The sequence below is a fragment of the Serinus canaria genome, chromosome 4A, assembly GCF_022539315.1.
Source record: "Serinus canaria isolate serCan28SL12 chromosome 4A, serCan2020, whole genome shotgun sequence".
NCBI lineage: Eukaryota > Metazoa > Chordata > Aves > Passeriformes > Fringillidae > Serinus > Serinus canaria.
This window is the reverse complement of record NC_066318.1, coordinates 14,994,115-15,020,547: the sequence shown is the minus strand read 5'-3', so window position 1 is coordinate 15,020,547 and position 26,433 is coordinate 14,994,115. Positions and strand designations below refer to the sequence as shown.

Here is a 26,433-nt window from a genome sequence, read left to right as displayed (position 1 = left end):
GAAGGGCTGGAGCGCCTCTCCTAGGAAAGACAGATGGAGTTCAGCCAGAAGAGAGGACTCTGGGGAGACCTTACAGCACATTCAGTGCCTAAAGGGGTTCCAAGAGAGCTGGAGAAGGGCTTTGGGCAAAGGCTTGAAGTGACAGGAAAAGGGGAAACTGCTTTACATTGAAAGAAGGTTGACTTAGAATAGATATTAGTAAGCTACTGAGAGGGTGATGAGGCCCTGGCACATGTTGTCCAGAGAAGCTGTGGCTGCTCCATCCCTGGAAGTGTCCAAGGCCAGGTTGGACAGGGCTTGGAGCAACCTAGTCAGGTGAAGGGTGTCCCTGCCCATGGCAGGGGGTTGGACCTGGGTGATATTAAGTTCACTTCCAACCCAAACCATTCTGTGATGATAATGGGAAAAATTACTGGTTACTGACGATGTTGAGGTATTTGTTATTTCAAATTATTAGTAGTATCTTGTTGTAATTTTAAGTAAAAATACTAGCAGAGAGATGAATTAAGAGTTTGGCACTGGATCAGAGGAGAGGTCCTTCTCACCCTGTCTGTGGATTCCCATAGTGACAGCAGATAACCCAAGGAAGAAGAAAACAAGCCAAGCATGTAATTTTAACTGCCTGGTAAACAATATTGGAGTACACAATATTATATTGGAGTACTCATTTTCAGTCATTGTAAAAGTTTATCAGGTGGTTGTTTATAATGTTTGGTTTTTCCTTCTCTTTATTTCTCTTAGAGGAGTACTTAGAAAGAAGTAAGCATCTACTTTAAAAGTCCCTTTTCAAAGAGAAATCTGGTAATACATGAATCTGAAAGAAGGAAAAAGACCAGCTGAGATATTGTCCAACTTCTTCCTCTAAAATTATAATTTCAAGAGACATTTAATAAGTAGCAATTATCAACTAAGGAACACTGATTTTGGAAGTCCTGAATTTGCAACAAGGAGCAAGATAAGTTAGCAAGTGTTGTAACAGAAAGTGTCAATAATACAGTGTGTAAAGAAATACAAGAGCATAAAAATGGTATTCTTCAGTTCTTCCTGAATTAGTTGGGCTAAATTATTTTTGAAGAAAGGAGAAATCATAAATTTGCAATCCGGCCACTTCAATAAGAGGGGCTATGAACTCTCTCCTAGAGTGTATTCATAGGCAAGATCTGTCATGAAAAGTGGAATAAAGTGATTGAAAATCAGCCCCTCAGGGTGGGTTGCTAAAGAAGCTTATTGCCTTTATGCATTGCTGTATCTTTTTAACAAGAGTATAGAGTCAGTAGCCTTTGTTCTTTGTTTGCTAATATCTTAAGTTTCACAGTGTAGGTATTTAAAGTAATTAAGCTACTTAGTGTTCTTTTTGATGTGCAAAAGAGGTGAAGCCTTACTACAGATAGTTCTTAAAGGTGATAAGATTCTTAGAGTTCTTTTCCAACCCCTTCAGATTTTAGGTGAAGAAATGCCACATCCATTCAATGTGCCTGTTCTCAGGTCACTGTCCAACATGTCCCTGTGGGATCCTGTGACAGTTTTATGGAAAACTCACACCTTTGATGTAAAAGGGAGTTGTATAAACATGTGGAGAGGCCATTCCTGTGAAACACATGAAAGATGCTTACTTTTCCAGTAGTAAATTTCAATGGGATCCACATCCAGGACACAAATAAACTGAGTGGAATTTTCCTCTTCAGGTTGAAGAGAGTGCAGTCAGCTTGTGGAACTGGACTGTGACCAAACACACGGGTGCTGTTATCAGTGATGAGCAAAGAGCCAAACGTACGTACGTTCTGTTCCTCCCTAAGGGTGTTCTGGGTGCTGCAGCATGGAAACTTAACACTCTCTGCTGGCAGGCACATAAGCAGTGCTGGAGATTTGTTTGAGTCTTTGCAGACATGGGCAAGAGAGGGAAAAATGTATCAGTGGGCTTGTATAAACAGTTCAGGAAAAAGCATCCTGATGTAATAGATATCTTCTTGTGACACAGAATCAGTGTAGGCATTCTTATAATTCCCCTTTCCATGCTAGAGCACCAGTAAAGAGGTGATGTAACCAAATGAAGCTGTAATTTGCCTTCTGACGCTGTGGTTCAAATCCAAAAATGTATGGAAAAAACATAGATGTAAATCTGAGACTGTTGGTCAGTTAATTTATATCAAGTGAGATTGTTTTTTAATGTAACTATCTCATCCCTGTTTACATAGAGAAACATTCTAAGTCCTCTTTTCACTGACCTGCTACAGCCACGTGCACAGCTGGTGGGTTCTCTTGGGCCAGGAGTAGGGCTAGGGCTAGAAATGAACTTTTGGTCTTTTCCCTCAGCGTGTTCTTTCTGTGGTTCTGTGGGATTGCAGTGTCAGGCCTACATTCTTGTCTTGAGGGATTATAGTCAAAATGATGTATAATCTGGATCATATAAATTACACCAGGTAAAGGGAAAAGGGTAAGTTGACACAGAGTAGAGCATGATGTTCTCAGATCACAGCTGAAGGGCCAGGGAGAGGCTGGTTTAAGTACATTAAGTAGTGTCTTTTCCATCCCTGATGTGTAAGGAAGGCCTCAAAATATTTTTGCTTTTTACTTTGAAACTGTAAAGATTATTAAACTTCATTTCCTTATTTTGCTGAAGGCTATTTTGAGGCTTTCAAGAAATGTTACTGTAAGCACCTGCAATGTAATTAAATCTTTGAATACCATGTATTTAACTTAAACTCTCTCTGAATTGTTTAATAGGGTAGTTTAATGAGAATATTTTTTTTTTCTTACTGTCTGAAAAGCAATTTTAAACATCCTGGCTAAAATTCAGATTTCAACTCCTGAAGCTTTCAGATTTTTTTGTCTTGTGATTTAAAATGCCAGATAGTCTTTCAGATATGGCAGGGCTTGACTTTCTGAAAAAAAATAAAGGAGTAGAGAAAAGGAAACTTTTGAATGCCTGCACTGTTTTCTTGCAGTGCGGTTTGTTGCCTGCAGACTGATTTGTCTTTGTGAGGGCAGCGATCCTCCGGAGGGGACTATTCGAAGACAGATTTTGGTAAGGCTAATTGTGGGTGTGTAATGAAATACAGTTGATCCCCCAGGGAAGTCTTCAAATCTTATTACATTTGCTTTGGAAAGGGAGTGGAATATACGTCTAGTTCTGGAAGGGTAACTGGTGTTTTGGCAGGAGTATTGCTGACTCTCTCTTCTCATCACTTAAGGAAAGATAAGACTGATGATCCCACTTTTTTAAGAAAATAAAGTACATTCTGAAGTGGAACCTGTATCTTACAGGGTTGCCCTGCTCAGCCATTGGAGCTAGGAATGTCTGGGCAGTGTGGTTAGCATCCCATCTTCTCACAGGGAAAATATGTTACAAGCAGGACATGTATTTATTTCAGTATCTTATAATATTGTCTAGTAGGCCACCATAAGTCTTATGCTGTATCTGAGTGTTCATTCAGAAGTGAGAGTTGCTGGTCAGAAATTACAGAACTGAAATACTCTTGTCCTGTGTTAGATATGTGCTACAACGAGATGAGATCTTATATTGCCTTTCTTGAAAGTGACTGCATTTTCACAAGAGACTTTCTCCTTCAGATGTCTATGAAAACTGGGAAAGGATGGATAGATATTGGAAAAGCTAGTCTTGCAGATGGATTTCTAGAGAATGCCATGAGTGTAAGTTCTTTCCCACTTTTGATTTCTTACATAGACCCTATTTGTAAGTTCCATGGGTGATGGCTGCACTTTGTTTTCCAGAGTATTGAAAAGCTGTATGCGAAGTTACGGAAGGGGAGTGAGGGTGAAGCAGATATTGAAGCGCACAGAGCTGATGTCGAAAAAAGCCTTTTCAAAGTACTCTCTTACCAAGCTGAATCAGTATGTGTTCTCAGTTTTCCTTATAAGTCACTCTATACCTTGTAGAGGTATAGAGGGAAACTCTGACCCAGTTATTAGATACCTGAATGCTTGGCATTGAGGACTTGCTGAGGGATAGATTTCCTTCACTTGGATATAAGATAGCAGATCTCATGTTTGCATTCAGTGTTGCAATCATTTAATGATTTTTAATTTCCCACATTTATTGCAGTCATTCTTGCAGTAGTGTTTATATCTTCTAGTTCAGATTTGTTGCTTTATGATTTGGCTATCATGGCTGTTTATAAAATAAACAGCTGCCTGTGTGAATCATACATGGGTCAGTTCCAACAGTGTCCTGTGCTTGACTGGAGAACAAGGCAAATAACTGTGATTTCAAATATGTAATTTAGAAATTCTAGGTTTTGAGAGGAATTGTTTTTCCTCTCCGAAGTGTATGAGAACTCTACCAATCCTACAGAGCATTACAGACACAGGAGTGCAAATACAAACAATGTAGTTCCTGCATTTGTTGGTCACACCACTGATCTCAGTATCTAAAAGGGAATGCTATCTCCAAAATTCTCAGGAGCTACCCTAAACAGGACAAAGCAATGTCCCATATTTTAATTTGATCATGGAAACAAAAGGAGAAGTGGTATAAATTTTGCTGAGTTCTTTTATCATCTTAACATGTGAATGATCTTGTTCCATGTCTCTGGCCTTTGCACACTAGCTAAGGACTGCAGTGATTTTCTGTATCTCTTGATCATCTGGCAAGATGGAAAAATTGCCAGAATTATTGTAGCACCGTAAGGACAGATAGCTAATCCCAAACCTAGCTTTACTGCATGTGAAAAACCCAAGTCCTATTTTAAAGAATGAGGTTTTTTGTGAATTTTAAAGACCAGTTGCACACTAACATTGTGTTGGCATGCTCTGCTGCTTTCTCAGGCAGTTGCTCAAGGGGATTTTCAGAAAGCGGTGATGTGCGTGCAGCGCTGCAAAGATATGTTGATGAAATTGCCAAAAGAAGTAAGTGAAATCTTCCCTTCTCTATAATTCCAAACTTTGAGAACCTTCTTTCCTCTCTATATGTTAAAGCATGACATATGGCATATAAAATTTTGAAAAGTACTCTGAACTGAAGGTCTCTTCTGCGGTTGGTTGCCTCTTTGAGATTTTGTTGCTAAAAAATTTGTGTGGAAACAGCAGAGTTTTTTCAGAGTGCATTTTTTTATTGCTTCTCTTAGATTAGAATTTTAAGTAGAATAATAAACTCTTTCCTAAACAATGAGAAGACAAATCAGCAAGCAAGGCAAAATGATTTCTAAATTGAATATACCACCTACTCTCTACAGAACCAGCTGCATTTTACATCTTGATCTTATATATTGCATCTTGTACTCATGTGAACATTTGTCTGGGGACAGATGGGACAAGAGAAGAGCTGAGTTACAAAGTTATTGATATGCAAGTCTATCACTGCCATCAGTACTCATCTTCATGAAACTGTAGAGCTATGAATGGTTTTTGTAGTTCTTGTCTCACAAAGAAAACAAACAATCATATGCAGATTAGCTTTTTGTTTGCAAAGATGAAAGTCTATTATAGTTATATCTGAATAAACTTCCTGACATTTATTTTCATTTGTTTATATGTTTTCCCAATATTTAAGAAACATTTTGTTCCTGTCTCTCTGGTACAGATAATAAAATTCAAAGGGGCAGATGCAAATTCTTAAAGAAAAATATGGAAAATATTGTTGGAGTTTATTTGTTTTTAACCAATTAAACTCCAACTGATTTTACATTACTTTGTGTCATCTGCAGGCCATGTTCAAGTGCATCTGAGTGACTAAGTTGCAGGGATCTAGCTTTGATTTGAATTATAAGAGCAGAACGTCTTACTGTTGAAAATGTTCACTGGGATCTTTGCACTCCTGTTTCTCATTTAATTCTAAATTAATTTCATTCTTTCTGCTTGAACTCCTTCATTAAATAATATTAAACTTCTTGTGATGAAAGCTCTTCACAAACCAGGAGCACTGATGCAGACAAGGTAAAGGTTTCCGATCATGAGAGAGAGATACAATTTACTTCTGATTTAAAAAGTGGTATTTAAAAAATGAGCAAAATGGAAAGAGCTAGTGATTGCTGAGTGAAACCAAATCTTTTGGACTGATGGGTAGCTCTCAATCCTAAACTCTTTCAGGCTCCCATTGTACCAGAGAGTCCCTGGAGAGTATTACAGGGAGATTGTTGTGTTGTGTGGTCCCAGAGATCAGCTGGAGAGGATTGTGATCCTTGGTAGTCTATGAACCAATGCTCAGTACAGGAAACTTTCTCTCCTGGAAAGAAAACATTCACAAATGAACCTGTGAAAAATAAGATTTCACATCTGAGAGTGATCTCTTTTATCTTTATGCATATACCTACTCTATGCTTTTGCTTTTGGATTGCAAAAAAAACCCAAAAAAACAAACCAACCAAAAACTGAAGCAAGTTGTTGTCCTACCCTTCTCATTTTTGTCTGAGAATTTGAAATCTGCAGTCCCTTGCAAAAAAGCAACATTTATATTTGGGAAAAAAAGATACTGCAGAGGCAAAATGGATGTAAATATTGGCAGCCTGCTAGCATATAAAATGACTTTTTGTCTCTTCTTTGGATGACATATGACAGCTGCAAATAATTTCAAAGAAATGACAAGTTGTTATGAACAGATGTCAGGGCTGACTGATAAAGCTCTGAATAACCAGGCATTCAAAAGCAGTTTGCTTTTAAATCTTGTAGTCCTTTTTTAACCCCAAAGAGAAATGCTTGGAAGAAGCCTACCATGAAACAGGTGGAGTCCTCATCACTTAATTATGTAAAACTTTTTTGTTATTTAAAAAAAAAAGGTTATAGTATTACAGTTTTGCCTCTCAAATTTCAATTTTTATTGTTTAATTTACACAGTTCTAGTGCTTTCAATGTGATTTATTGAGGAACTCTGTGTTCCTCACATGTTTCAAAAATCCTGCTGTTTTGTGTGTCCTGGTCTGATTAATGATACTTCACTTTCCCATCTAATTAATGATTCCATTTTAGTAATCTTCAGCATCCCCTTGCAAAAGGCCAGAAGTGATAACAGTGGATATATCTTGAAAGTAAAATGCATTTTAAAGAACCTGAGACTGGAGTGCCATAGATGTAATGATGTTTTACAAGAACATTATAGAAGCAGGAGTCTTTTATTCCAGACCTGTTACCTGTCAATCCTCTGTTACAATTTTGGAGTGGAAACCTATGAGTGGAAGAGGTATGAACAGAGCTCCTTCTGGCTCAGGTAATGTGCAGGCAAATAAACAAACCCTTGCTTGAGATGTAAAAATGATTTTTACATCTGAGATGTAAAAATGTATGTGAAGGAGAGGGGGGAGCAAGGGAAAGTAGAGGTCTCATTAAAAATGTGAGAATACAAGATTTTAGCTGAACCAAATTATCTGAGCAGATACTTTGTCATGGTTATACACTATTGCCTAAAATCTATGACTGTTTTCCCCCATGGTTTTCATGCCATTAGAATGAATGGCATCTTCCAGGGGTTCTTGCCAATTCTCTCCCTAGCACTTCCTCCAAACGGATTAGTTTTCTGAAGAGTCCTTGACTGATGAAAGGTACAAACATCAAGGTGAAAAAGGAATGGGTTGAGATGGTTTGGGTAGGATCCAAATGACTGTTGTAGGATCCAAATAACTATTGTGGTATTACTAAGGGTGAGGAAATGTAGGCTATGAGAAAGAACATCCTCATGCCATGGTAACAGCCTCACTGCAGAAAATTTTTGTTAATGTCTTCTTGTTCTTTCAAATAGAAGAAAATGGAGGGCAACAGATCAAATTCAAAATCATTATGGTTGTATCTGTTGTCAAAGAGGATTTGTAGAAATGCTCAGAATTAGTTACATCTGGTCTTTGGAGATTATTTTATATTTTATTCCTTTGGAAAATTAAATACTGAGTCCTGATGACAAAATTTGAGGAGGAAACAAAGCTTTGCACAGTGCAAATAATAATCTGGAGAAAGAGTGTGGCTCCATCTAGTGGGTGAAGATTTCCCTAGTCTGAGAATTTATTAGGTTAGAAAACAAGAGCCCAGTTTCTGTTTTTTTTTCCTAACAGTTCTTCATTCACAGCATTTGTAACCAAATCTGGTTCTGTGGAATTAGCACTGTGTTTTCTCCTGGGTAGTTCTTTGTTCTGCCATTTAACTTTTAGAAGAAGAATGGGGATCACGAGTTACAGGTTCTGTCTTTGCTCTCTATGTGCTGTGGTCTGGAGACCCGTCATGAATAGATTTTGTGTATTGCCATATTATATGTCAGGTGAGAATGGAAACACTTGCTTCTTCAAAATCTCCGTGGTTAAAATTGATAAAACCTACCTAAAAGTTTGAATAGAAGATGTTACAGAATGTGCTGCAACAAGTTGAAGAAAGTAATTGAGTACAATTTTTAATGTAAGCATAGAAGGAACACAGAAATTTCTATTCTCTGGTAAAAGTGGTTACTGAGATTATTTTGTGTGAAAGGATAGGAATTTTGAACATATCAGAAGACTGAATTTATCTCTGTCATCCTGTTTAATTCTAACTTCCATTAATCATTGATAGCCAGAGTTATGACATTGGGAAGATGGACATGAAATATTCTATTGGCAAAGAAATGCAGGTAAGAAATAGAGAAGTTTCTATTTACAAACAGGAGGATTTTGTTAAACTGACTCCAGTGTATTATCTGCCTTTTCTGTGCAAGCCTGCCCAGTGATGTCTTGGTCTCCTTTTTAGTAGTTCGCTATGAAGTTTGGCAGAGTTTCAAGTTCAGTTGTTATGAGCATCAGTCACTGATGAGCACCCTTAAATCACATTTGATTCTACTATTTCACAGAAATCAAAGTGTAGAAAGAGGCTGAAGTAGATCCTGGCCATCTTCTTCCATTCCTCTTCTTTTTCAATGCATCATCAGTTGAGCTGTGTCATTTGTGATAGATGTTTCTCTGTCTCATCCAAAAGTCAGTTTATTCTTTTACTTCCGACTGCGGATATGAAGATTTTAATTCCTTCCTCTTTATGTAAATAATTTATGTATTTGAAGTCCATCATCATGTAGGTCTTTGTCTTGCTTTTTTATTTGTTTGTTTTCCTCTGTGAAGTGTGTGCCTCCTGTTATTTAGATTTCTTCTTTCATTCTTTTTTTTCCCAGTTATCTGATTTTCCTTGCAACCCTTCTGTTTTTCTCTGAATTCTAGTTGATTCATGTGCTGTGTGTACTGCATTGCTTCAAGACTGGATATATTTCAGATGTGAGAAATCACTTTATATGTCTGATACCAGGCGGGATTTTTTTGCCTCTAGGAACTTTTATTTTTCATGGCCTTAGCATTTAAGTGATTTGTGTTCATATGTATGTTTGTATGTGGCTGTTTTTTTGTTTCCAGGCTAAAGTGCTGCGATTGTTAGCCACAACCTATTTTGAGTGGGATTGCATCCTGTACCTGGACAAGGCTTTGAAAGCCATAAGCTTGGCAAATCAGGTACTAATTTTTGCTGTATTTAAAAATTGCGATAGATGAAACTCAAGCATTTATTGACATGTTAATATGGACCACAATAATCACTGGTGTGTTATCCTTGACAACGGATTGAGGTGTGCTTGCTTTGCATTTACATGCTCCTATGGATATTTTGGTGTTCCCAGCTTTTATTATTTTTGGAGAGAAATAGTTTTTTGCATGTAGAAGTAGAGCTGTCCTCCTGCCTCCTATGTGTTAGTAGTAAGGTCCTTTGATGATGGTGTGACTAAAATTTCTCAGATGTGTGAGTTGATACAGGCAGGCAGCTGGCACAACCACAAACCAACAGCTACAGCACAGAGAGTAAAATTATTTCCTTTACCTCATTGTCTGGGGGATCCCCAAAGCAACACCCAGGTAGATCTCAAAATTGAAGTGTATAAACATACCAGCTACCCTGAAGGAAGTTCATACCTCTCTAAACAGCCATTACAGTGAGGTCTCTTAATCCTTTACAAATTCTGTTTCCTACAGAGACTTGAGTTAATTTTGTGCTTCTGTCTATTCAGGTCAGTGTGGAGTAAATGAAATCTGAAAAATTCCTATTTGTCTTTGGTTGATCATGAAAAAAAATTAATTTTCTGTTTTGTACAAAACAAGTTTTAAGTATGAAATTTTGCTTAAATGGAAGCTGAAATTCAATTTCTGCATGTTGCCTGAATTTACAGAGAGATCATATTGCATATGCTCATGAGATCAGGATAAAGGCAGTGTATTTTAGTTATGCATATAATGTGCTACTACAGTATCTAAGCCTTTTGTCCTCTTCTGCTGTTTACTTTTGCAAAGCTTTTTGAGGCAGAAAGTGTTTTTATCATAATTTTTGATAATGTACATTTTGATATTGTGTGAGGGTATGGAAAACCAGAAGAAAACGTTGATTCTAGAACCTGAAATATGCACTGGTTTAGGGAGAGCTTTAGTATACAGTCTTTATTATTTCCAATTGCTCTCACTGTTGTTGACCCCTGAATTTCTTCTTTTTGTGAACTACTTTGAATCTACTCATATTAATTCTAGATTAATCCAGCCAATTCACACATAGGAAAGCTGGAAATGTTTCTGTCATTCAGTAATATTCAGCTTCTATTCAAAAGTATCAAAAATGGGCCACAACAAACTGAGAACTTTACATCTTTTGCTTTTGTTATCCTTGTGGTCTTTTGGTGGTGTAAGAATAAATAATAAAGATGCACATTGCATTTAGGAAGAAATTATTGCATAAGTTGCTTACCACTTGCTTCAGTCATTAAAAAGAGACTGAAGATTTCAGGGAAGATATGTGATTCCTTAATATTTGTCTTTATTATGAATGTGCTGTACTCTCACAGGGTCTGTGTTCTACAAAGAGCTATCCAAGTAATGTATTATTTTTCATTCTGCAGGAGAATTTGCACCCAGCAGGGTTTTTTTTGAAAGTTAAAATTCTTCTTAAAAGTGGAGCATCAGATGAAGATATCAACTCAGGTATCACAGCTCTCCCTAGGTTTCATATTAATCCAAATCCAAGGAGACTGCATGTGTCATACATAGAAAAACAATTTTGTGGTTCTGGCAGTATCTGTATTAGCTAAATATCCTTTTGGTTTTGGAGTATGAGACATAGTTCTCAGTGTTCACAGAGGAGGTATCCTAATTTAAATAGCCTTGCTGCAAACAGGGGAGGGGGAACACTCTGAAAGCTGTTAGAAGGAAGAGAGTGAAAATATATAACAATGTAAATCTACAGTTTATTTAGACATATGCATAAGGTTATGCAGAAGGGTGAGGGTGCATTGACTTACACAGCACAGAAGAAGGGCTGGGGAAGCACTGATGTTCTCTGGGTGGGGTTTTGCAAATTTTGACCAAGAGATACCATGTGCTTATCAGTGTGTTGTTATAAACCTGTATTACAATTTATTTAAGTCAAATAAATTCTTCTCTCCTTATTCCTCACATTTATCACTTGAGCAGAACTGATTCTGCTGTGAAATGAGAGCATAAGAAAGTTTTTTGGGAGACTTTAATATAGAAAGGATAATTAATGTGCCAGACAAATTTATTTTCATAAATAATAAAATCTTAAGGAACAGAGGCTTTGTATGTTTCAGGGTTGGAAAACATAAGATCTGTAATGAATAATCTGAGAAATGTAGGATGTGATGAGGAATTTCTTGCAGAGAGCTGAGGGCTTTGGATTCCGTCAGACTAGCAGAAATGGTAGCTCCACATTTCTCCTTGGGGCTTTCAGCCAGATTTCAAGTAGCCAGTCATTTAAACCTTATAGTTTTAAATAAACATACAGTAGCTGACTTGTGTTCTTCAGTTTGAATTGTGAAACCACAGAGTTGCCTATCAAAACACACTTGGCTATTGTTTAGTAACACTAAGCCTCCAGTCAGTTTTTTAAGCACATTTATTAATGAGTGGATATCTCTTTTCTTGTATGGCTGGCAGAAAAGTGTGTGCTCTCTGTCTTTTGAGTGAAGATTCCTGCTAAATTTTAGGCATTTCACTAAAATCTTGTGTTGCACACTTATATCAGCTGCCTTCAAATGCTTCTTTAAACAACTGTTCCAGTCATGTCCCTGTGTGTTCCTTTTCTCATCTCATCCAAGCTACAAATGTATCTGTTTTGTTCTTAACCATTCAGCACAGTGTAACAGTTTTAAAACTTTATCTGAGTGGTGTAAAACTGATACCTGCTTATCAGCACCAGTCAGTCCAACAGCTGATGCTCGGGGCATTATGCTGAAGTAGTTCCCATTGCAATATGATACCACACCCAGCCTGAGAACTAACCTCAGTGTTAGGTTGTTCCTGCTGGATAAGGATGAGACATTTTGATAAAAGGCAGCTCAAAGAAAAAAAAAAATCTACTAAAGTTGATGCTGTTCCTGTTTAAAGAGACAGAGGGCTGGAATTCAATTCCAGGGCTTTCAGCCTGTCACCTTTCTGTAGTACTGCATTAACTGTACAGTGAAAGGAAAGTCAAAACACGATAGGTATTATTCTTCCATTTGTTGTACATCTGTTATAGGGTTGCTGGTTTTTTTTTCAGTTTTGTTTCTGTCATTCAAAGCAGGTGTAAGAGATAAGTGGGAAATTGAGCAATTAAGTGTCTAAGTTGATTACATAATCTCAAGTGCTTTGTGTTCTGTCTAGCTCTTGCAGAATTCACACACCTTGAGATGTCTTTAGACTTCTGTTTGAATACTGCCAAACTGCTGCTGGAGCATGGAAGGTATGAAAACATCTCTAAGTGGGGTAAACACAATGTTTGGAGCTTTTGGGTGTTTCTTTATAAGCAAAGAACATCTGTTATACAATGATGCTTTATTTCAAATAAAAGCTCATGGGGGTAAGGTGAAAGGTTTTGAGAGGGAGCCTGTCTTCTATAGCAAGGAGATAATGATTATGGTAGCAACAGAACAGTGTGTGAAATAAGTGTAGTGGTAATTTGCAGTGCTGTAGACTTACTTTGGAATGATTAAGATTCATTATGTAGTTTTATTATATGTCTGGAGTCATCAGACTGACTTTTTTTTCTAACCAACCATCAGAATGACTTTGGAGCCCTAGAACCATTCTTGGGAAAAACAGTAGAAGGATAACAAGTTACTGCAAAATAAATTGAGGCACGAATTTTTACCCTGTTAAGTGCTCCATCATGATTATGTATGTATATGCTTGTATCTTGATGCAAATGGGAAGAATAAACTCTTATGAATACAGTGGAAGAAGCGTGTGGTAAGAGGAAGCTGCCACTGAATAGATGAACTGTAACAAATTCATACCTTGATTCATTCTGTCGGTGTGATTGAATGACAAACATGCTGTATGGTGTGAATATGTTAATCTCTAGAATGGAAAATTAACAGCTCTTCTGGTGCAGCCTCTTAAAAATGCATCTCTGTGAATAGGGAATCAGTTGGTTTTGATTTTCTGAAATCTGTTCCTGAACGATTTGAATCTTCACCTGACCTTGGAAAAATTACCCTGCTCCACATCGAGTTCCTGCTGCAGAATAAGAGGGAGCTGCTCGCTAAGCAAAAGATTGAAGAAGTTATTATAGGTCTGTATCCATCTTTTACTGCTGTTTACTGAAAGCTGGATGTAGTTGGCTAAAGTCTTGCATTCTAATTTTCACTTTTTTTGCTTATTCTTGTTTTTCTTTCTCTGTGTCTGTTTTCCATTATGTTTCTTTTACTTGGCAAATCTCAACTTCCATATTGAGCGACAGTCACGATCAAGTTTAGGGTTAAATTCATTTGCTGGATCAATTCCTCCTTCTTAGTGTAGACTCTGTGTGTGACTGATACATGTGGGATTAGAAACATTACCCAGGGGTTCTGTGTAATATTAATACTTTGTCCATCCAGCCCAATTTATTTTTGTCAGTGTAAAACAGGTTGCATATCCTTGTTAGAGCAGCTGGATAACAGTTTGTTTTTCAGGTCTGTTGCACCTGTAGCACTGTAGTACTTTTTGACTACAGATCTGATGTAAAACAAATTCTATTTCATGTTGCATCTAGCTAGGACCAAGAGCTACATTTACATTGTTCAAGCATGAGAACATTTTTCTCTTACCCACTGGGTTTTTTTGGGTTTTGCTTGGTTGATTTGATAGTTTGGGGTTTTTTTCCATGAACAGGATATGAAACACTGGCTCCTAGCTGAAACTATTTCTGTGTCCCTGTTTTTTTGTTGCAGGCTATAGAATAGTTCTTAGATGGCTCTCAGTGTGCTTCTTCTTGTAAAGTTCTTATAAAGTGATGATTTGCAGTATCTTTTCAGGTCATTATACTGGCAAACAGCTGTTGCCTGAAGCCTTGAATCAGCTGCACATCATCTTGTGGGACAGAGCTGCCAAACATTATGAGGTTTGGGACCAAATAGTAGTGTTCTTATTTATATGAGTGAAAATGAAATTCTTTTTCTGACCTCTTTGATATGTCTATTTTTGGTTAGAATGCAAACTGTTACTAAGAGCCTTGTTCCAGCTGGCACTAGTTTTATTTTCCATCTGGGTGCTGTTTTCAATTACAAAATCAAGTTTCAGGTAGCCTCATCTTAAGGTTTGTGCATGGGAACAGTTAATACAAGAATTCCTGCTCCAGCTGGCTCCTATATAGCTATGGGGCCTGAAGGGATTTGTCCAAGAGTAGTCAAAGAACTGGCTGGTGTCATTGTGAGGCTTCTCAATGATTTTTGAATGGTCTTGGGAATCTGGAGAGGTCCCAGTTGGCTGCAAGCTGGTAAAAGTTATCCCAATTTTCAAGAAGGGCAAGAAGAACAACCCTGGCAACTACAGGCCTGTCAGTCTCACTTCAGTGCCTAGTGAAATTATGGAGATTATTCTGGGAGTTATTGAAAAACACCTGAAGGACAATGTAGTCATTGGTCACAGCCAGCACTAGTCCATGAGGGAAAAGTCCTGCTTGTCAAACTTGATCTCCTTTTAGGACAAGGTCATCCACCTTGTTATCAGCTGAAGCCAGTTGATGTCATCTCTTTGGATTTCAGTAAAGCTTTGCATTCTGTCCCTCACAGTGTCTAGACAAATTAGAGGGCTGGGCACTCACCAACTGTATGAAATCTAACAAGGGAAAGTGCTGGATTCTGCACCTGGAACAGCCTGGAGGTTGCACTAGAATATGCTTGACTATCTAAATCTTTAATTGCTGTGACCTTTTTAAAAAAAAAATTGGAAACACATAGGCAGTTTAATCATCCAAATATGGCCATTTTTGTTTGGGTTTTATTTAATTTATATATTTTCTAGGAGAAAAGCTATTCTGAAGCCCTTCACTGGTACAATTATTCTGTCAGCTTCTATACACCTGGGCAGATAGATCAGAACTTGGCTAAGCTGCAGAGGAACATGGCTTCTTGCTATCTTCACCTGAAACAAGTTGACAAGGTATATTTAATACATATGTAGACATACTTATGTCTTTATTTGCATTGCTTTTATTTTTGAGGAATTGGCTCTTTCATTTCTGGTCAGCCTTTAGTGCTGTCTTCTGGTCTCATCACTTTTGTTTCAAGGACAGATGTTGCCCTGTCAAACATCTTGAGTTATTCTATAAGTATCAACAATGTAACCAGTAATGTTTTGTGTATCTTTTTATTTCTTTTCTATTGCAAATTATATACTAATTTCAAGGTGATTTTGTACTGATTTCCCTTAATCTCTTCTGTGAATAGGCTAAAGAGGCAGTTAAACAAGCAGAAAGGTGTGATCCAAACAGCATCTTTACTAAATTCAGTGTCTATAAGATTGCAGTGTTGGAGAACGATACTGATAAAGGTACAACCTGAAAGTTAAAGGGTCCACTACAAGAAGAAATGCCAAATATATTAAAAAATACTAAACAGCTTTGGACTGTTCATCTTGAAAGACACAGCAGAGGGGAGCTAGAAGAAGGGTCCCTAAAATCATTGAAAATGTCAGGCTGTAGATTTAAGTTGTAAAAGTGGGATTTGGGGTTTTTTTAAGCACACAATATGTAAGAGGCAGAATCTGTTGCTATATTTGATTTTGTTTGGATGGAGCCTCTGTCTAGGGAAGATAATCCTCCCATGAGCAGAAGCTCTAGAAGCATCCCAGAGTGAGAATCATTCTATACTTTTTAGTATGCATATACAATATGAAACTTAAGGGAACCATTACTGCTGCTCTCAACTTCTCTGGACAGATGGAGCCTGTAGTTACCAAGAAATACATGAATTATTGAGATGACTTACGGAATGTTGTATCTCTGTAGCCTCTTTCTCCTTTATAATGAGTTCTGCTGTTTCATATTTTAATGAGGATCTTAGCTCAAGTAATGAAAATGGAGAAATACAATCTATAGTTACTTGAAATACAGAGTAATGTGCAGAGCTTATTTTCCAATGAGTTCTCTGCCATTTAATTATTCTCTATACAACTTTTATTGACAGCATAATTTGCTCACATAATATAGAGTGGGAAACACAGCACAGTGTGAACATAAAAGCAGTGGCACCCTTAGCACAAGCCAAGATGTGGGAGCTTGGAATGATGCCCAGACAATGTACTAGAGAAAGTCTTCTGTCTTTGGTAACAAACAGTTACTTAGCAGAACAAAATTAAGGATGTGAGATGAGTATCATTTGTATGGCATCTTTGTTTCCTTAGATTAGTAACTTGAAAGCTTTTTGGCACCTCCCTAGGGGGAAATATGTATTTGAGGAGAAGTGCTGGTATGCTCAGGTTTTCTTGTCTTGGCTTTTCATTTAAAAAAACCTAAAATTATAGCCTTTCATAAATCATTAAAACAGAACTTTGCACCTTCCAATTGCTTCTATAAAAATGTTGGGTTTTGCCTCTGTCTCTTTCAGCTATGGAAGCAGTTATTGAAATGGGGAAACTAGCAGAAAAGCCATCAGAACATGAAGACAAGCTGAGAGTGGATAAAAATACAGGCAGCAACCTCTTGAGTTTAGCTGCCCAAATTGCTTTAGAGGTAGAGCAGATAATGTTGTCTTTGCTTTATTGATATAAGTAGGACAGCTGTAACCTCTTTAACCTGGCCTAGATTTAATATTTCTCTGTGTTTCATGGAATTCTTAGTATTTCATGCTTCCACAACAAAGGTCTCACTCAAATGTGTAATGCAAAGTAGAAATTATTATAATGTAGAAAGAAGTGATATCTTTTAAAATTTTGACAGAAGAATAAAGAATTCTGAGTTACAAATGTTGGCATCTGGATATTACATTGTGCATTTCTGTAAAATTCTCCTCAGCAAAACGTTTCATCTTCTTCTGCCTCTGGGATTTGATCTTTGATGTGAGAGGGGGAAGCTGTGTAAAAATACACATAAATCCATGATGAAAGTCCTTTGTCCCTCCTGTTTGCCTCTTGGTTGGTGGCCTGAGCACTGTCTGAACTGGCTGATTGCATTTCAGGCTATCAGGGCTTTGTTCCCAGCCCTGTGAGGCATGAAAGCCTCACCAACCTGTACCAGTCCTGCTCTTGCCACAGGCTCTTTGTGCAGGGAATCATATGATCTCTCCTTAGAGCTTTTTCTGCACTCTCAGGCAATTCTGTGCACAGTCCTTTATTCATTTTCCTGCTACTGGGCTGCACAGACTTGGAAAATGTGGTTGCTTTGGGGTTTGTTTTTGTTTGGGTTTTTGTTGTTGTTTTGGTTTGGGTATCTTTTGTGGTAACTGAGGTAGTGCAGTATATACAAAACATGTTTTAATTCTTTTCAGAATGACCAACAAATTGTGGCTATCAAAGCTTTGGAGTATTTGTCTGAACAGTTACAAGACTGCCGACAATTATTTACATCCTTAAAGTAAGAATTCAATATACATACAAGGAGAAGCATAAGGAAGAAAACTGGGATTCTTTCAGGAAAATTAGGGCAGAGTACACCTTTGAAAAAAACTCTTGTTTCTCCATTGCTTGTTTTTCTCATATTTAGATGTTTGGTCCGTCTGATGTTATCAAAAGTCATGGCAGAAAATTCAGAGAAAAGGTGGGTCTCCTTGAAAAACCATTTTCTTATGGTGGATATGGTGTTCAAATTGTGTAATGTTTTCTTTATGGGCATTTTTTCCTGCAGAGTAATCAAGAGATTATTTTTTATGCTAGTAAAAGTCCACCCAGATGACTTCCTAGCTTGACCTAATGATATCGCATAGGAACATATTTTCAACTTGTCTAAACTTTTCTTTAAATATTTGCTCTTTGCCTTCTTTTATTAATGCATATGCCTGTCAGATATTTTTAATGGAGGCTGTGAGCTAAGCAATCTCTGTAACTTTGACACTAGTGGGATATCTTTCCAAAATTTGGAGTGAGAAGAGTGGATCTATCCATAACTGGGAAAAGGTATTCCAACATAAATAATGTGTTCTGTTTTTTTTTTTTCTGTTGAAAAAAATTAATCAGTTTTCTAAAACTGATTTTTTTTCTCCATTCTAGAGATGGAGATATCAACTCCATACTGACTTACTTGAACTTGGGTATGTTTTTTGTTTTATTTGCATTTTCTGGAGTTCTTCCATATGTGAACGTTTTATGATATGATTAGATCCATACCAATGAAATATTTAGACTCCTTATTTCAGTCCAGGCTCTCAGCTTCCCAGTGAAATCAAAGAAAACTAGAGCTGGAGATTCAGTAGTATTGTGAAGTTGGATCTCAGTGCCACAGGTTTTGCTATCAAAAACTTGCAGTACTGCTGCAAGTAGAAGAGATTTAAGAGCAGAATTAAATCAATAAAAGGTTCCTAGAAGAAAGGTCTCAAACTTGTAATTAAATTTAAACCCCCTTCTTGTGAAATTAAGTAAAACTCCTCTGCATTAGACTTTAGTGTCAGTAAACTTAGAAGAGCAGTACTTGTTGGCAGCTTCTCTAAAATGCTGTTTGAGGCACCTTCTGCTGTTTTTAATAGGGCTTTCTGAAGAATATTAGATTTAAGTTGTGAGAATAAGTCTTCATCAGGAATTACATAGGTGTTTTGGAAACCTCTGTTTTGTAATGCAAGGATGAGACTTGCAAATGTTTTTGTTCTGCTCCAAAAGTGGTACTTTTGTATTGAATTATGTTTTCTGCAGCTCACAAGAAACTCGCTGAGTCTTTCACAGAAGAGAAATTTACAGGGGACATGAGGATCCTTGAAGCTCACTGGTTTAGAAAAGTTGGTAGGTTGCTCTCTCAAAATCTAAACTGAATCTCTTGTCTTTACTGATCCTTTAAATCTGCAGCCTTGGAGTTTGCCTTGAACTACAGCCTGTGGAATCCAACAGCAAATATTATCACAGATAAAGTGGTTTCTAGTGGGAAATGCAGCTGCCATGGGGCTTCCCTAAGCTTTGTGCGTAGTGCTGTCTCTGGATCCTCATTTTGTAGTCTTTGTTACACTGTTTAGGTAAAGGATTAGTGCATGTGCTGTCTATAAATAAAAATATAGGCATAGGGTAACAAGTTGAACCAATTTTTCAGATTCTTGCTTCTGTCAGAGCATACAGGAGAGCAAACAGTTGCAATCAGTATCAGAAGACACCTGCTTTAACACACATCCTCACAGTGTAGCTGTGCCCCAATAAAGAGCAGCAAGGGAGGGGGAGAAGCAGCAGAGGTCAAATACAGTGACATGAGCATGAATAGAATTAGGACCTTTCAAAGGCAGCATTCTCAATCACAGGATAAACAATTCAGAGACTACAAAAACATGTCCTATTGAATAAATTACTGTGAAAGTTGCTGTAGAATCTAAACAGTTAATTGGGTCAAGCTCTCATACATAAATAATTTGATTGCCTTTAGATGCTCATCCATTTATTACTCAGAACTGTGTGCCTAATTGCCACATACTTGACCTTGCTGGGGTAAAATGAGGAATGGTTCAAGATGTTGTGGGGTTTTTTCCTTTTGCTTTTTTATTTGTCTTGGGAATACTGTACAACACTTCCCCTCATATGCTGGCTTTGTTAACTCATAGAAGAAAATGCTTTTCCCAGTTCATGCTTTCGTTGGCAGGGTGTGTGCTAGAATGGGTTCTTGGTTGTGGTGAAATTATCAAGGCAAAATTTGAAAGCATGAATTAGCTATTTTAACAAATCACTAGTAACAGTATTTCTTGCTGTTGTTAAATGAGCTGCTGATGACATATTGGTTCAGAAATAGAATTGTAGGACCTGAACTGCTTATTGCTAGAGATTAGATGGGCACCATGTAGCAGTGCAGATTCTTATTCTAGTCTCTATTTTTGTGTCTTTGTTAGCTTGGAACTTAGCTGTTCAGTTCAAGGACAGCCCTGAAAAGATGAGGGATTTTTTTGTGCTGTCTTTCAAGGTATTTACTCTTGCTAATAGTGTTTCTAATTGAGGAATATTTTCATCTGTCTAGTTCTTCTAGAAGTCACATCCATGGTTTGGGTATCTCCATGGAGACATGCTTGTATGCTCTGAAGATGGAGCATTTTTGTCACAAGGAGATTGACATGTAATATAAAATGTGTGCATTATTGCCATACTTCACATTCTGTTTCTTAAGAATGTAATAAGATTTCAATGAGAAGTTTCTAAAATAAATGGATTCTAATGTTTGTAAACTGTATCATTAATACAAACATGTTAAGTATTTGAGTCCTAATCTTTATGCAGGACTTCTACCAACACTGTCAGTTTCCTATGTGCTTGTAAAGAGGGGACTCCAACCCTGGTTTACACTTTATATATAATTAATCCTTTTGTATAATTATACCAGTAAAATCACAATATGAATATATGCTACTCATTATTGATTCCTGCAAGTGTCATAGAGGATGGTCAGCAATCATCTGTTCACAAGCTAATTGCTTTATATGGGTAAAATTCTCATGACCTTTTCCTATTTTTGGTGTCAGTTGTCCCAGTTTTGTCCCTCTGACAAAGCTGTTCTAATTGCTCAGAAGACATGCCTGTTAATGGCAGCTGCAGTTGATCTGGAAATGGGGAGACAACAAGAAACACCTTCAGAACAGGTAGGGCAAAGCCTGTTAACTATTTCTGAGTGCACCAGAGTAGCATTTTTTCCTTCTGATTTGGAAGTCCTAGTTTTTTCACTCAGAACAGGATATTGAGAATGAAAGCAAATAAATATTTCATAGTTAGAATTGACGCACCTTTCCAGACAATTGTAAGTGTTGAATTTCTGTAAATTAGTTCAGTGTCTTTGAATTGGTTTGTATCAATAAAGGGTCATGGCAGTAACTTCTGAGAGGAGTTTCAATCTATAAGATAGGTATTGTAAGGAGTCTGCTACTAAATGTGGGTTAGGCAAAAAGACAATTACTGCTGTTGCTAAAGTAGCTACCACTGTGGTTGTGATAAAACTCTCTTTTTTTTTTCTTTCTTTTTTTTTAATGTATACATCTTTTTGTGGGTGGGAGGAAGAGGGCATTTTGCTTACTGTGATAAGAAGATTAAGGAAAACACAGAGGTTGTGAAGGAACTACAGAAGTCTGGTATAGAATGATTGTAGAAAATTCTCTGGAGGGCAATGCACAGCAATTCTGTTGTGGCATTTAGTGGTTTGTCAGTCTCAATAGCACTGTTTTATGCTTGGGAGCTAAAACAGTTATGTCCCACAGGAACATGGAGGGTTCTTTCTGGGCCAATGTGAAGTGGCTTTGTCAGAGATGTGGAGGTCTTTGGAAAAGAGAAAAAACCCCAAAACCCCAGTAACTGATATGGGTGATTTACTAACTAGGCTGATTCTTAATTTATTTTATAGTTGGTTCTGACATAATTATTCCTTTTATTTTTAAAACCATGACAAGAATAACTTATTTAATTTTGTAAAATAGACGGAGCTTTTTAGTCAGGCCCTTCAGCATCTTCAGACATGCAAGGAGATATGGAAGGTGCTGAAATTAACAGGTAAGCTACAAAGTGTGTGTTCAGCACATGTAACTCTTAGTCACAATATTGATGGAAAATACAGAGCATGTGGAATTGCTGTCTCAGATGGAGGTTATTGGAGTAGATAGATAACAATATGATAACAGCTGAGGTGTTAAATGACTGTCAGCCTTGCAGATGCAGGGTTCACTTTTTTTGGTAGGATATTGGTAGAAAAATTCCTTTAGATATTCCTTGAATGGCAAATTCCACTTGCTCTTCTGTTAAGTCTGAGTGCCTTGATGGTTTTCCTGCCTGTTGGAAGCAAAAATTACCCTGTGGCTTAGAGAAAATTCATCATTACATACATGCAATCCTGTCTCTTTGTAGGAGATTTTGCTAAAGACCCAACAGACACGTTGTTGCTGCTTTATGAATTTGAAGCAAGATCCAAACTGAATGATCCAACACTTCACAATCTTATGGAGTCAGTTTGGGAGCAACCACAAATAGAGATCAAGACACTTGAAATCATTGCATGTAAGGACAAAGAAGCTTTCATTTCTCTTTCCTGTTCTTTTGAGGCTACCAGGATTATCATGTATTGTACAAACCGAAAATGGGTCTAACCATATATATTTTGTCCTGAAGCAAAGATGCTTAGGATCTCAGCAACATCAGGAGAGCTGTGTTTTGAAATGACAGGTGATGTGGATGATGAACCAGAAAGTTGTGATATCTTTCCATTTCTAGACCCTGAGACACTCATATAGCTTGTGAGCCTGGAAAGGGTTTTTCAGATAAACTTTTACATGCTCCAAACTGGCAAAGGCCAGAGAATGCCCTCACTGATTCATGCCCCAGTGCAGAAGTTTTGGGCTGTGGACTTTGGATACATACTTTAAGTATATTTAAGCCACTAAGATAATGTTAAGTTTCAACTTAAAGTTTTTATGTCAATTTGTAAATAGCACTTCTCTACACTGTGCTATACTTTCATCACAAAGTCCTAGTCACAAAAATGTGCTTGAGAATCTAGAGCAGGATCCAAGAAAGATGAGGAGCATTTAGAACTACCATGGCAAGTCTTTGGAGGGTGTCCTGTAGGATTGCATAAACACCTTCTGTTCTCCTTGCCCTGAGGGAGAACACTCCAGCGCCTGGAGACACCATTCTCAAATCCTGCTCCTACATAAGGTTTCCATCTGGATTTTTGTGCTCAAGGAGACAAACAAAAATCTTTAGACAGTGTCCCCCACCAGAATTCTTTTGTATAACTGCACTGGAGGTAAACAGCAGAGAATTATGCAACTTTCTGTGCTTCTGCCTTGTTGTCCTCATTGATGATGTGCTGAGGAAGAAAGAGGGAGAGAAGCAGCAGCTGGTGACCAGCCCATTAAGGAGATCTCTTTTCAGTCATTTTTCACAAGGGTTTAGCAACATGCTGTAGTTTATTATAGTGACCTAAGAGATTGAAGTTGACTTCAGTAATTTGTCTTTTATTCTCTATTTTCTTTTACTTTGAAGCATTAGCAATGGAATCTCCAGCTCGGTATCCTGTACTGTGTAAGAAAGCTCTCAAGAGTGCACTAAACCTTCACAGAAAGCAGACTGTCATTGATGCTGTGAAATTTAGGTTAGTGTTATCACTTAGCTTTGCCATGAGCCTGTGACTGAAAATGCTGACAGGGAATAAAGCCTGCAATTTGAAAAAAAGTGGATTTTACTTTACATGCAAGGTTCCACTTCTTGCTGGCTAGCCAATGTAACTCTGAAGGATGACTGCCTAACAGATGTTTTACCTGCAGTTTGTTTGCTTGGCATATTTTCTGGCACAGTCCTGTTTGCAATAAATTAATCTATTGAGGAAGGAAAATGAAAATTGGATCCAGAAGAGGTCTCTGGTTGTTTCTTGTGAGGAAGGTGTTCATTTCAAATGTTACTCTGCTAGGTATTTCAAAGACAAAGAAGATAAATTAAAGGTTGAGAAGAAAGCTATGAGTTGTAAGGTAGTGATGCCACACAGTACATATGTGACTTATTTAGCATATTTATGTGTTACTTATCCTTTCCAAGTTCCTTGAAGTAAGCACTTGGCAAAGGCAGCTGTTGATATTGCCTTTCTCACTTCACACTGAGAAAGACAGAGCTGTTTTCAGAACCCTGTGTTTGTTACTGATTTTCTGAGGATGCTGCCTATGTAGCTCTTGTTGGGGAAGTTAGAAAAGGTACTTTGTTCTTACTGTCATGTGTAGCACCCTAGGATATCCTGTGATTTTCCTTCTGTGTTACTGTAGAGACCAGCAATGAAAATAATTAGGTTCTAATTGTTCTTGACTCTGTTTCTTCATAGTTTGTATGAATAAGATCTGATAGTACAAAAATGCGTGTTTCTGCTACATGAATATGAGTGTGTTGAGCACCAAGGTAGACATGTCTGACAATCATAGAGACATAACTCAGTGTGCTCCTCATACTAAAAACTGTTTGTGCACATGGCATTTAATATTTCCTTTTTTACTCTCTTTCAATCCTCAGCAAATGCTTACACAGTTTGATTAACATTTCTTTGCCAACTGGATTGACAGACTTGGATACCTGTGTGCTGCAGGAGGTGTGGGACTACTTTGAAGATGCTCTGAGTGTAATTAGCATCACAGTAAGTTGAACAGAAAACCAAGAGATTGGGAGATGATCCTGAGCATGTTTGAAAAAAAATCTCATTAGACTGAGAATAATTAGTAAAATGAACATTATATAGTGTTATATGTGGAGCTGCTAAGACTTCTTCAGTAAAAGATACACCTAAATTACCTCAAAAGAAAGGTCTTTTGGATATTTAGGACTGCATTACAAATTTCCTTGGATTTTGTAAGGGTTTTTTCTCTCTTTGCTTAGGAGGAAAGAACCCAACTGTTTTCTAAAATTAAACTCTAACACACTCTTGACTTGTCAGTTTTGAAGTGAGGATTCTATTTTCTGATGAGGTGCTGCTGCTTGTTTGCTACCTCAGGATGCTTACCCAGAGATGGAGATCCTTTGGTTGATGACAAGAGCTTGGAATACAGGAATATTTCAGTATACTGTTGGGAAATACAAGGAAGCTGAGCAGTGGTGTGGATTGGGAATGCGTTTCCTCAATCACCTAGGCTCTCTGAAGAAGACCTATGAAGGCCATGTAAGTGTGCACAGGGGGATTTGAGGATATGGGATTGGCTGTCTGGCCTGGATTTGAGATGTGGATCTGGGTGAAGAAACCACTGCTGATGATCTTTAGAATTTCAGGAGAATTGTGGTATCTAAATATTTCGGGGGAGCCTGATGCTAAGAATTTTTCAAATTGAGGCCAGAAAAGTTTTGATAGACAATAGAGAGACTAATGTAGCATTCTTTTACTGGAAGGATGATGAAAATGGGTGACTGGAAATAGACTTCTGACTGTTTGTGGCCAAGGGAGAACCTTGTACCTTTGCCTGCTTTAACTAAAGTCAAGGTGCTGTACCAGTTGAGTTAAATCAGCTCTTACATACTTTCAGCCTTGGTTTCTAGTATAATCTCATGTCTTATAAACAGGGTTTAAGATGGTGTGAAGAAAATCACTGAAGCTCATCTCCTCAGGTGTAGCTTAGCCGCTTCCTATGAGGGAGAAATTTCCAGCCTAGCACCTACAAAGTGTAGGTGACACTTTGCAATGACACTTTTCTTACTCTGTCACAAGTAAGCTTCTTTCTACAGCTTTTGGCTGCTGCTCCTGTTTAGATTGCAACCCAGTGCAGCCTGACTGGTGTCACCATTCATTCTCTTGTGTACAAGCTGAGCAATCAAGGGGTTGGCTCTATTACACCATTTAAAATACATCAGTTAAAGCAGTGAAAGCTGACAATAAGAAGTCTTCCCCACCCTCAACATCAGCTCCCAATGTCTGTGATTTGGTGAATAGGTTTATGTGCTGATATAAGACTCACATGTAAACTATGCTTTATGACTGTAAAAAACCCCACTTTTGTTAGGTTGCACTGATCTTTTTTTTCCTAAATCATTGTATTTAAACCTGTACCAAAAATCTTCACATAAATTTGAAATTTTAGGCTTAGAAGCTGGTGGTAGTCTCCCACCTATTCCCTGAGTTCTGTTCTGTGCTAAATGCTACATTTAGTTAAATGATACATTTTTATCCATCCTCGTTGACAACTGTGTGGTGCTCATATTCTCCAGATGGTTGGCCTTTATAGTGAGGTTCTGGACAAGCTGGACAGAGCAAAAGGATTTATTCCAAATGAAGAATAATAACAGCCAGAACTACAAAAAGAGGAAAGCAGTCTCTCTTGGAAGTGTTCTGCTGAATGAGAGGCTGTTAGCTCTGTGGAGGCACAGGGCCATGGGAGCAGTGGAAAGAAACCAGGATCTCCTTCTTGTTGGCAAAGAAGTTATGTGCTTTTTAGGAAGTGTTTATTCAAGAAATGTAATTGTTTTCCTCTAGGGAGTAATTTTCATTCTCTGGAGCTATTTAACAGTTAGAAATAAATATTTAACTTTTACATGAGATGCCTCTGCTGTTGTGTAACAGGTTGGTTTTAGTAGCAAATGGCAATGAGCATGATAAAAGTCTTTAAAAAGTATTCCATCTCCTCTGGTT

The 26,433-nt window shown here is 37.6% G+C and overlaps 1 protein-coding gene across 1 annotated transcript; it reads left to right on the top strand.

Moving 5' to 3' along the window:
* The first annotated feature begins 1,685 nt into the window (after positions 1-1,685).
* TEX11 (testis expressed 11) lies at positions 1,686-26,206 on the top strand. The gene is made up of 27 exons (XM_050974524.1): positions 1,686-1,770; positions 2,946-3,025; positions 3,571-3,651; positions 3,733-3,852; positions 4,786-4,866; positions 7,074-7,159; positions 8,485-8,542; positions 9,309-9,404; positions 10,829-10,910; positions 12,591-12,669; positions 13,349-13,500; positions 14,225-14,310; positions 15,213-15,350; positions 15,638-15,740; positions 16,796-16,920; positions 17,675-17,760; positions 17,890-17,943; positions 18,393-18,433; positions 19,029-19,115; positions 20,174-20,268; positions 20,822-20,938; positions 21,764-21,836; positions 22,188-22,337; positions 23,325-23,433; positions 24,336-24,456; positions 24,811-24,975; positions 26,013-26,206. The coding sequence occupies exons 3-27, from the start codon at positions 3,571-3,573 to the stop codon at positions 26,082-26,084; spliced, it is 2,457 nt and encodes an 818-aa protein (XP_050830481.1). The 5' UTR covers positions 1,686-1,770; positions 2,946-3,025; the 3' UTR covers positions 26,085-26,206.
* Positions 26,207-26,433: the final 227 nt, after the last annotated feature.

Bases quoted from the DNA above. Each gene is read 5' to 3' on its own strand.
- TEX11 (XM_050974524.1), top strand. From the start codon at position 3,571: ATGTCTATGAAAACTGGGAAAGGATGGATAGATATTGGAAAAGCTAGT. The intron at 3,652-3,732 runs GTAAGTTCTTTC...TTTGTTTTCCAG, and splicing joins TTCTAGAGAATGCCATGAGT to AGTATTGAAAAGCTGTATGC. The intron at 7,160-8,484 runs GTAATGTGCAGG...AATCATTGATAG, and splicing joins CAGAGCTCCTTCTGGCTCAG to CCAGAGTTATGACATTGGGA.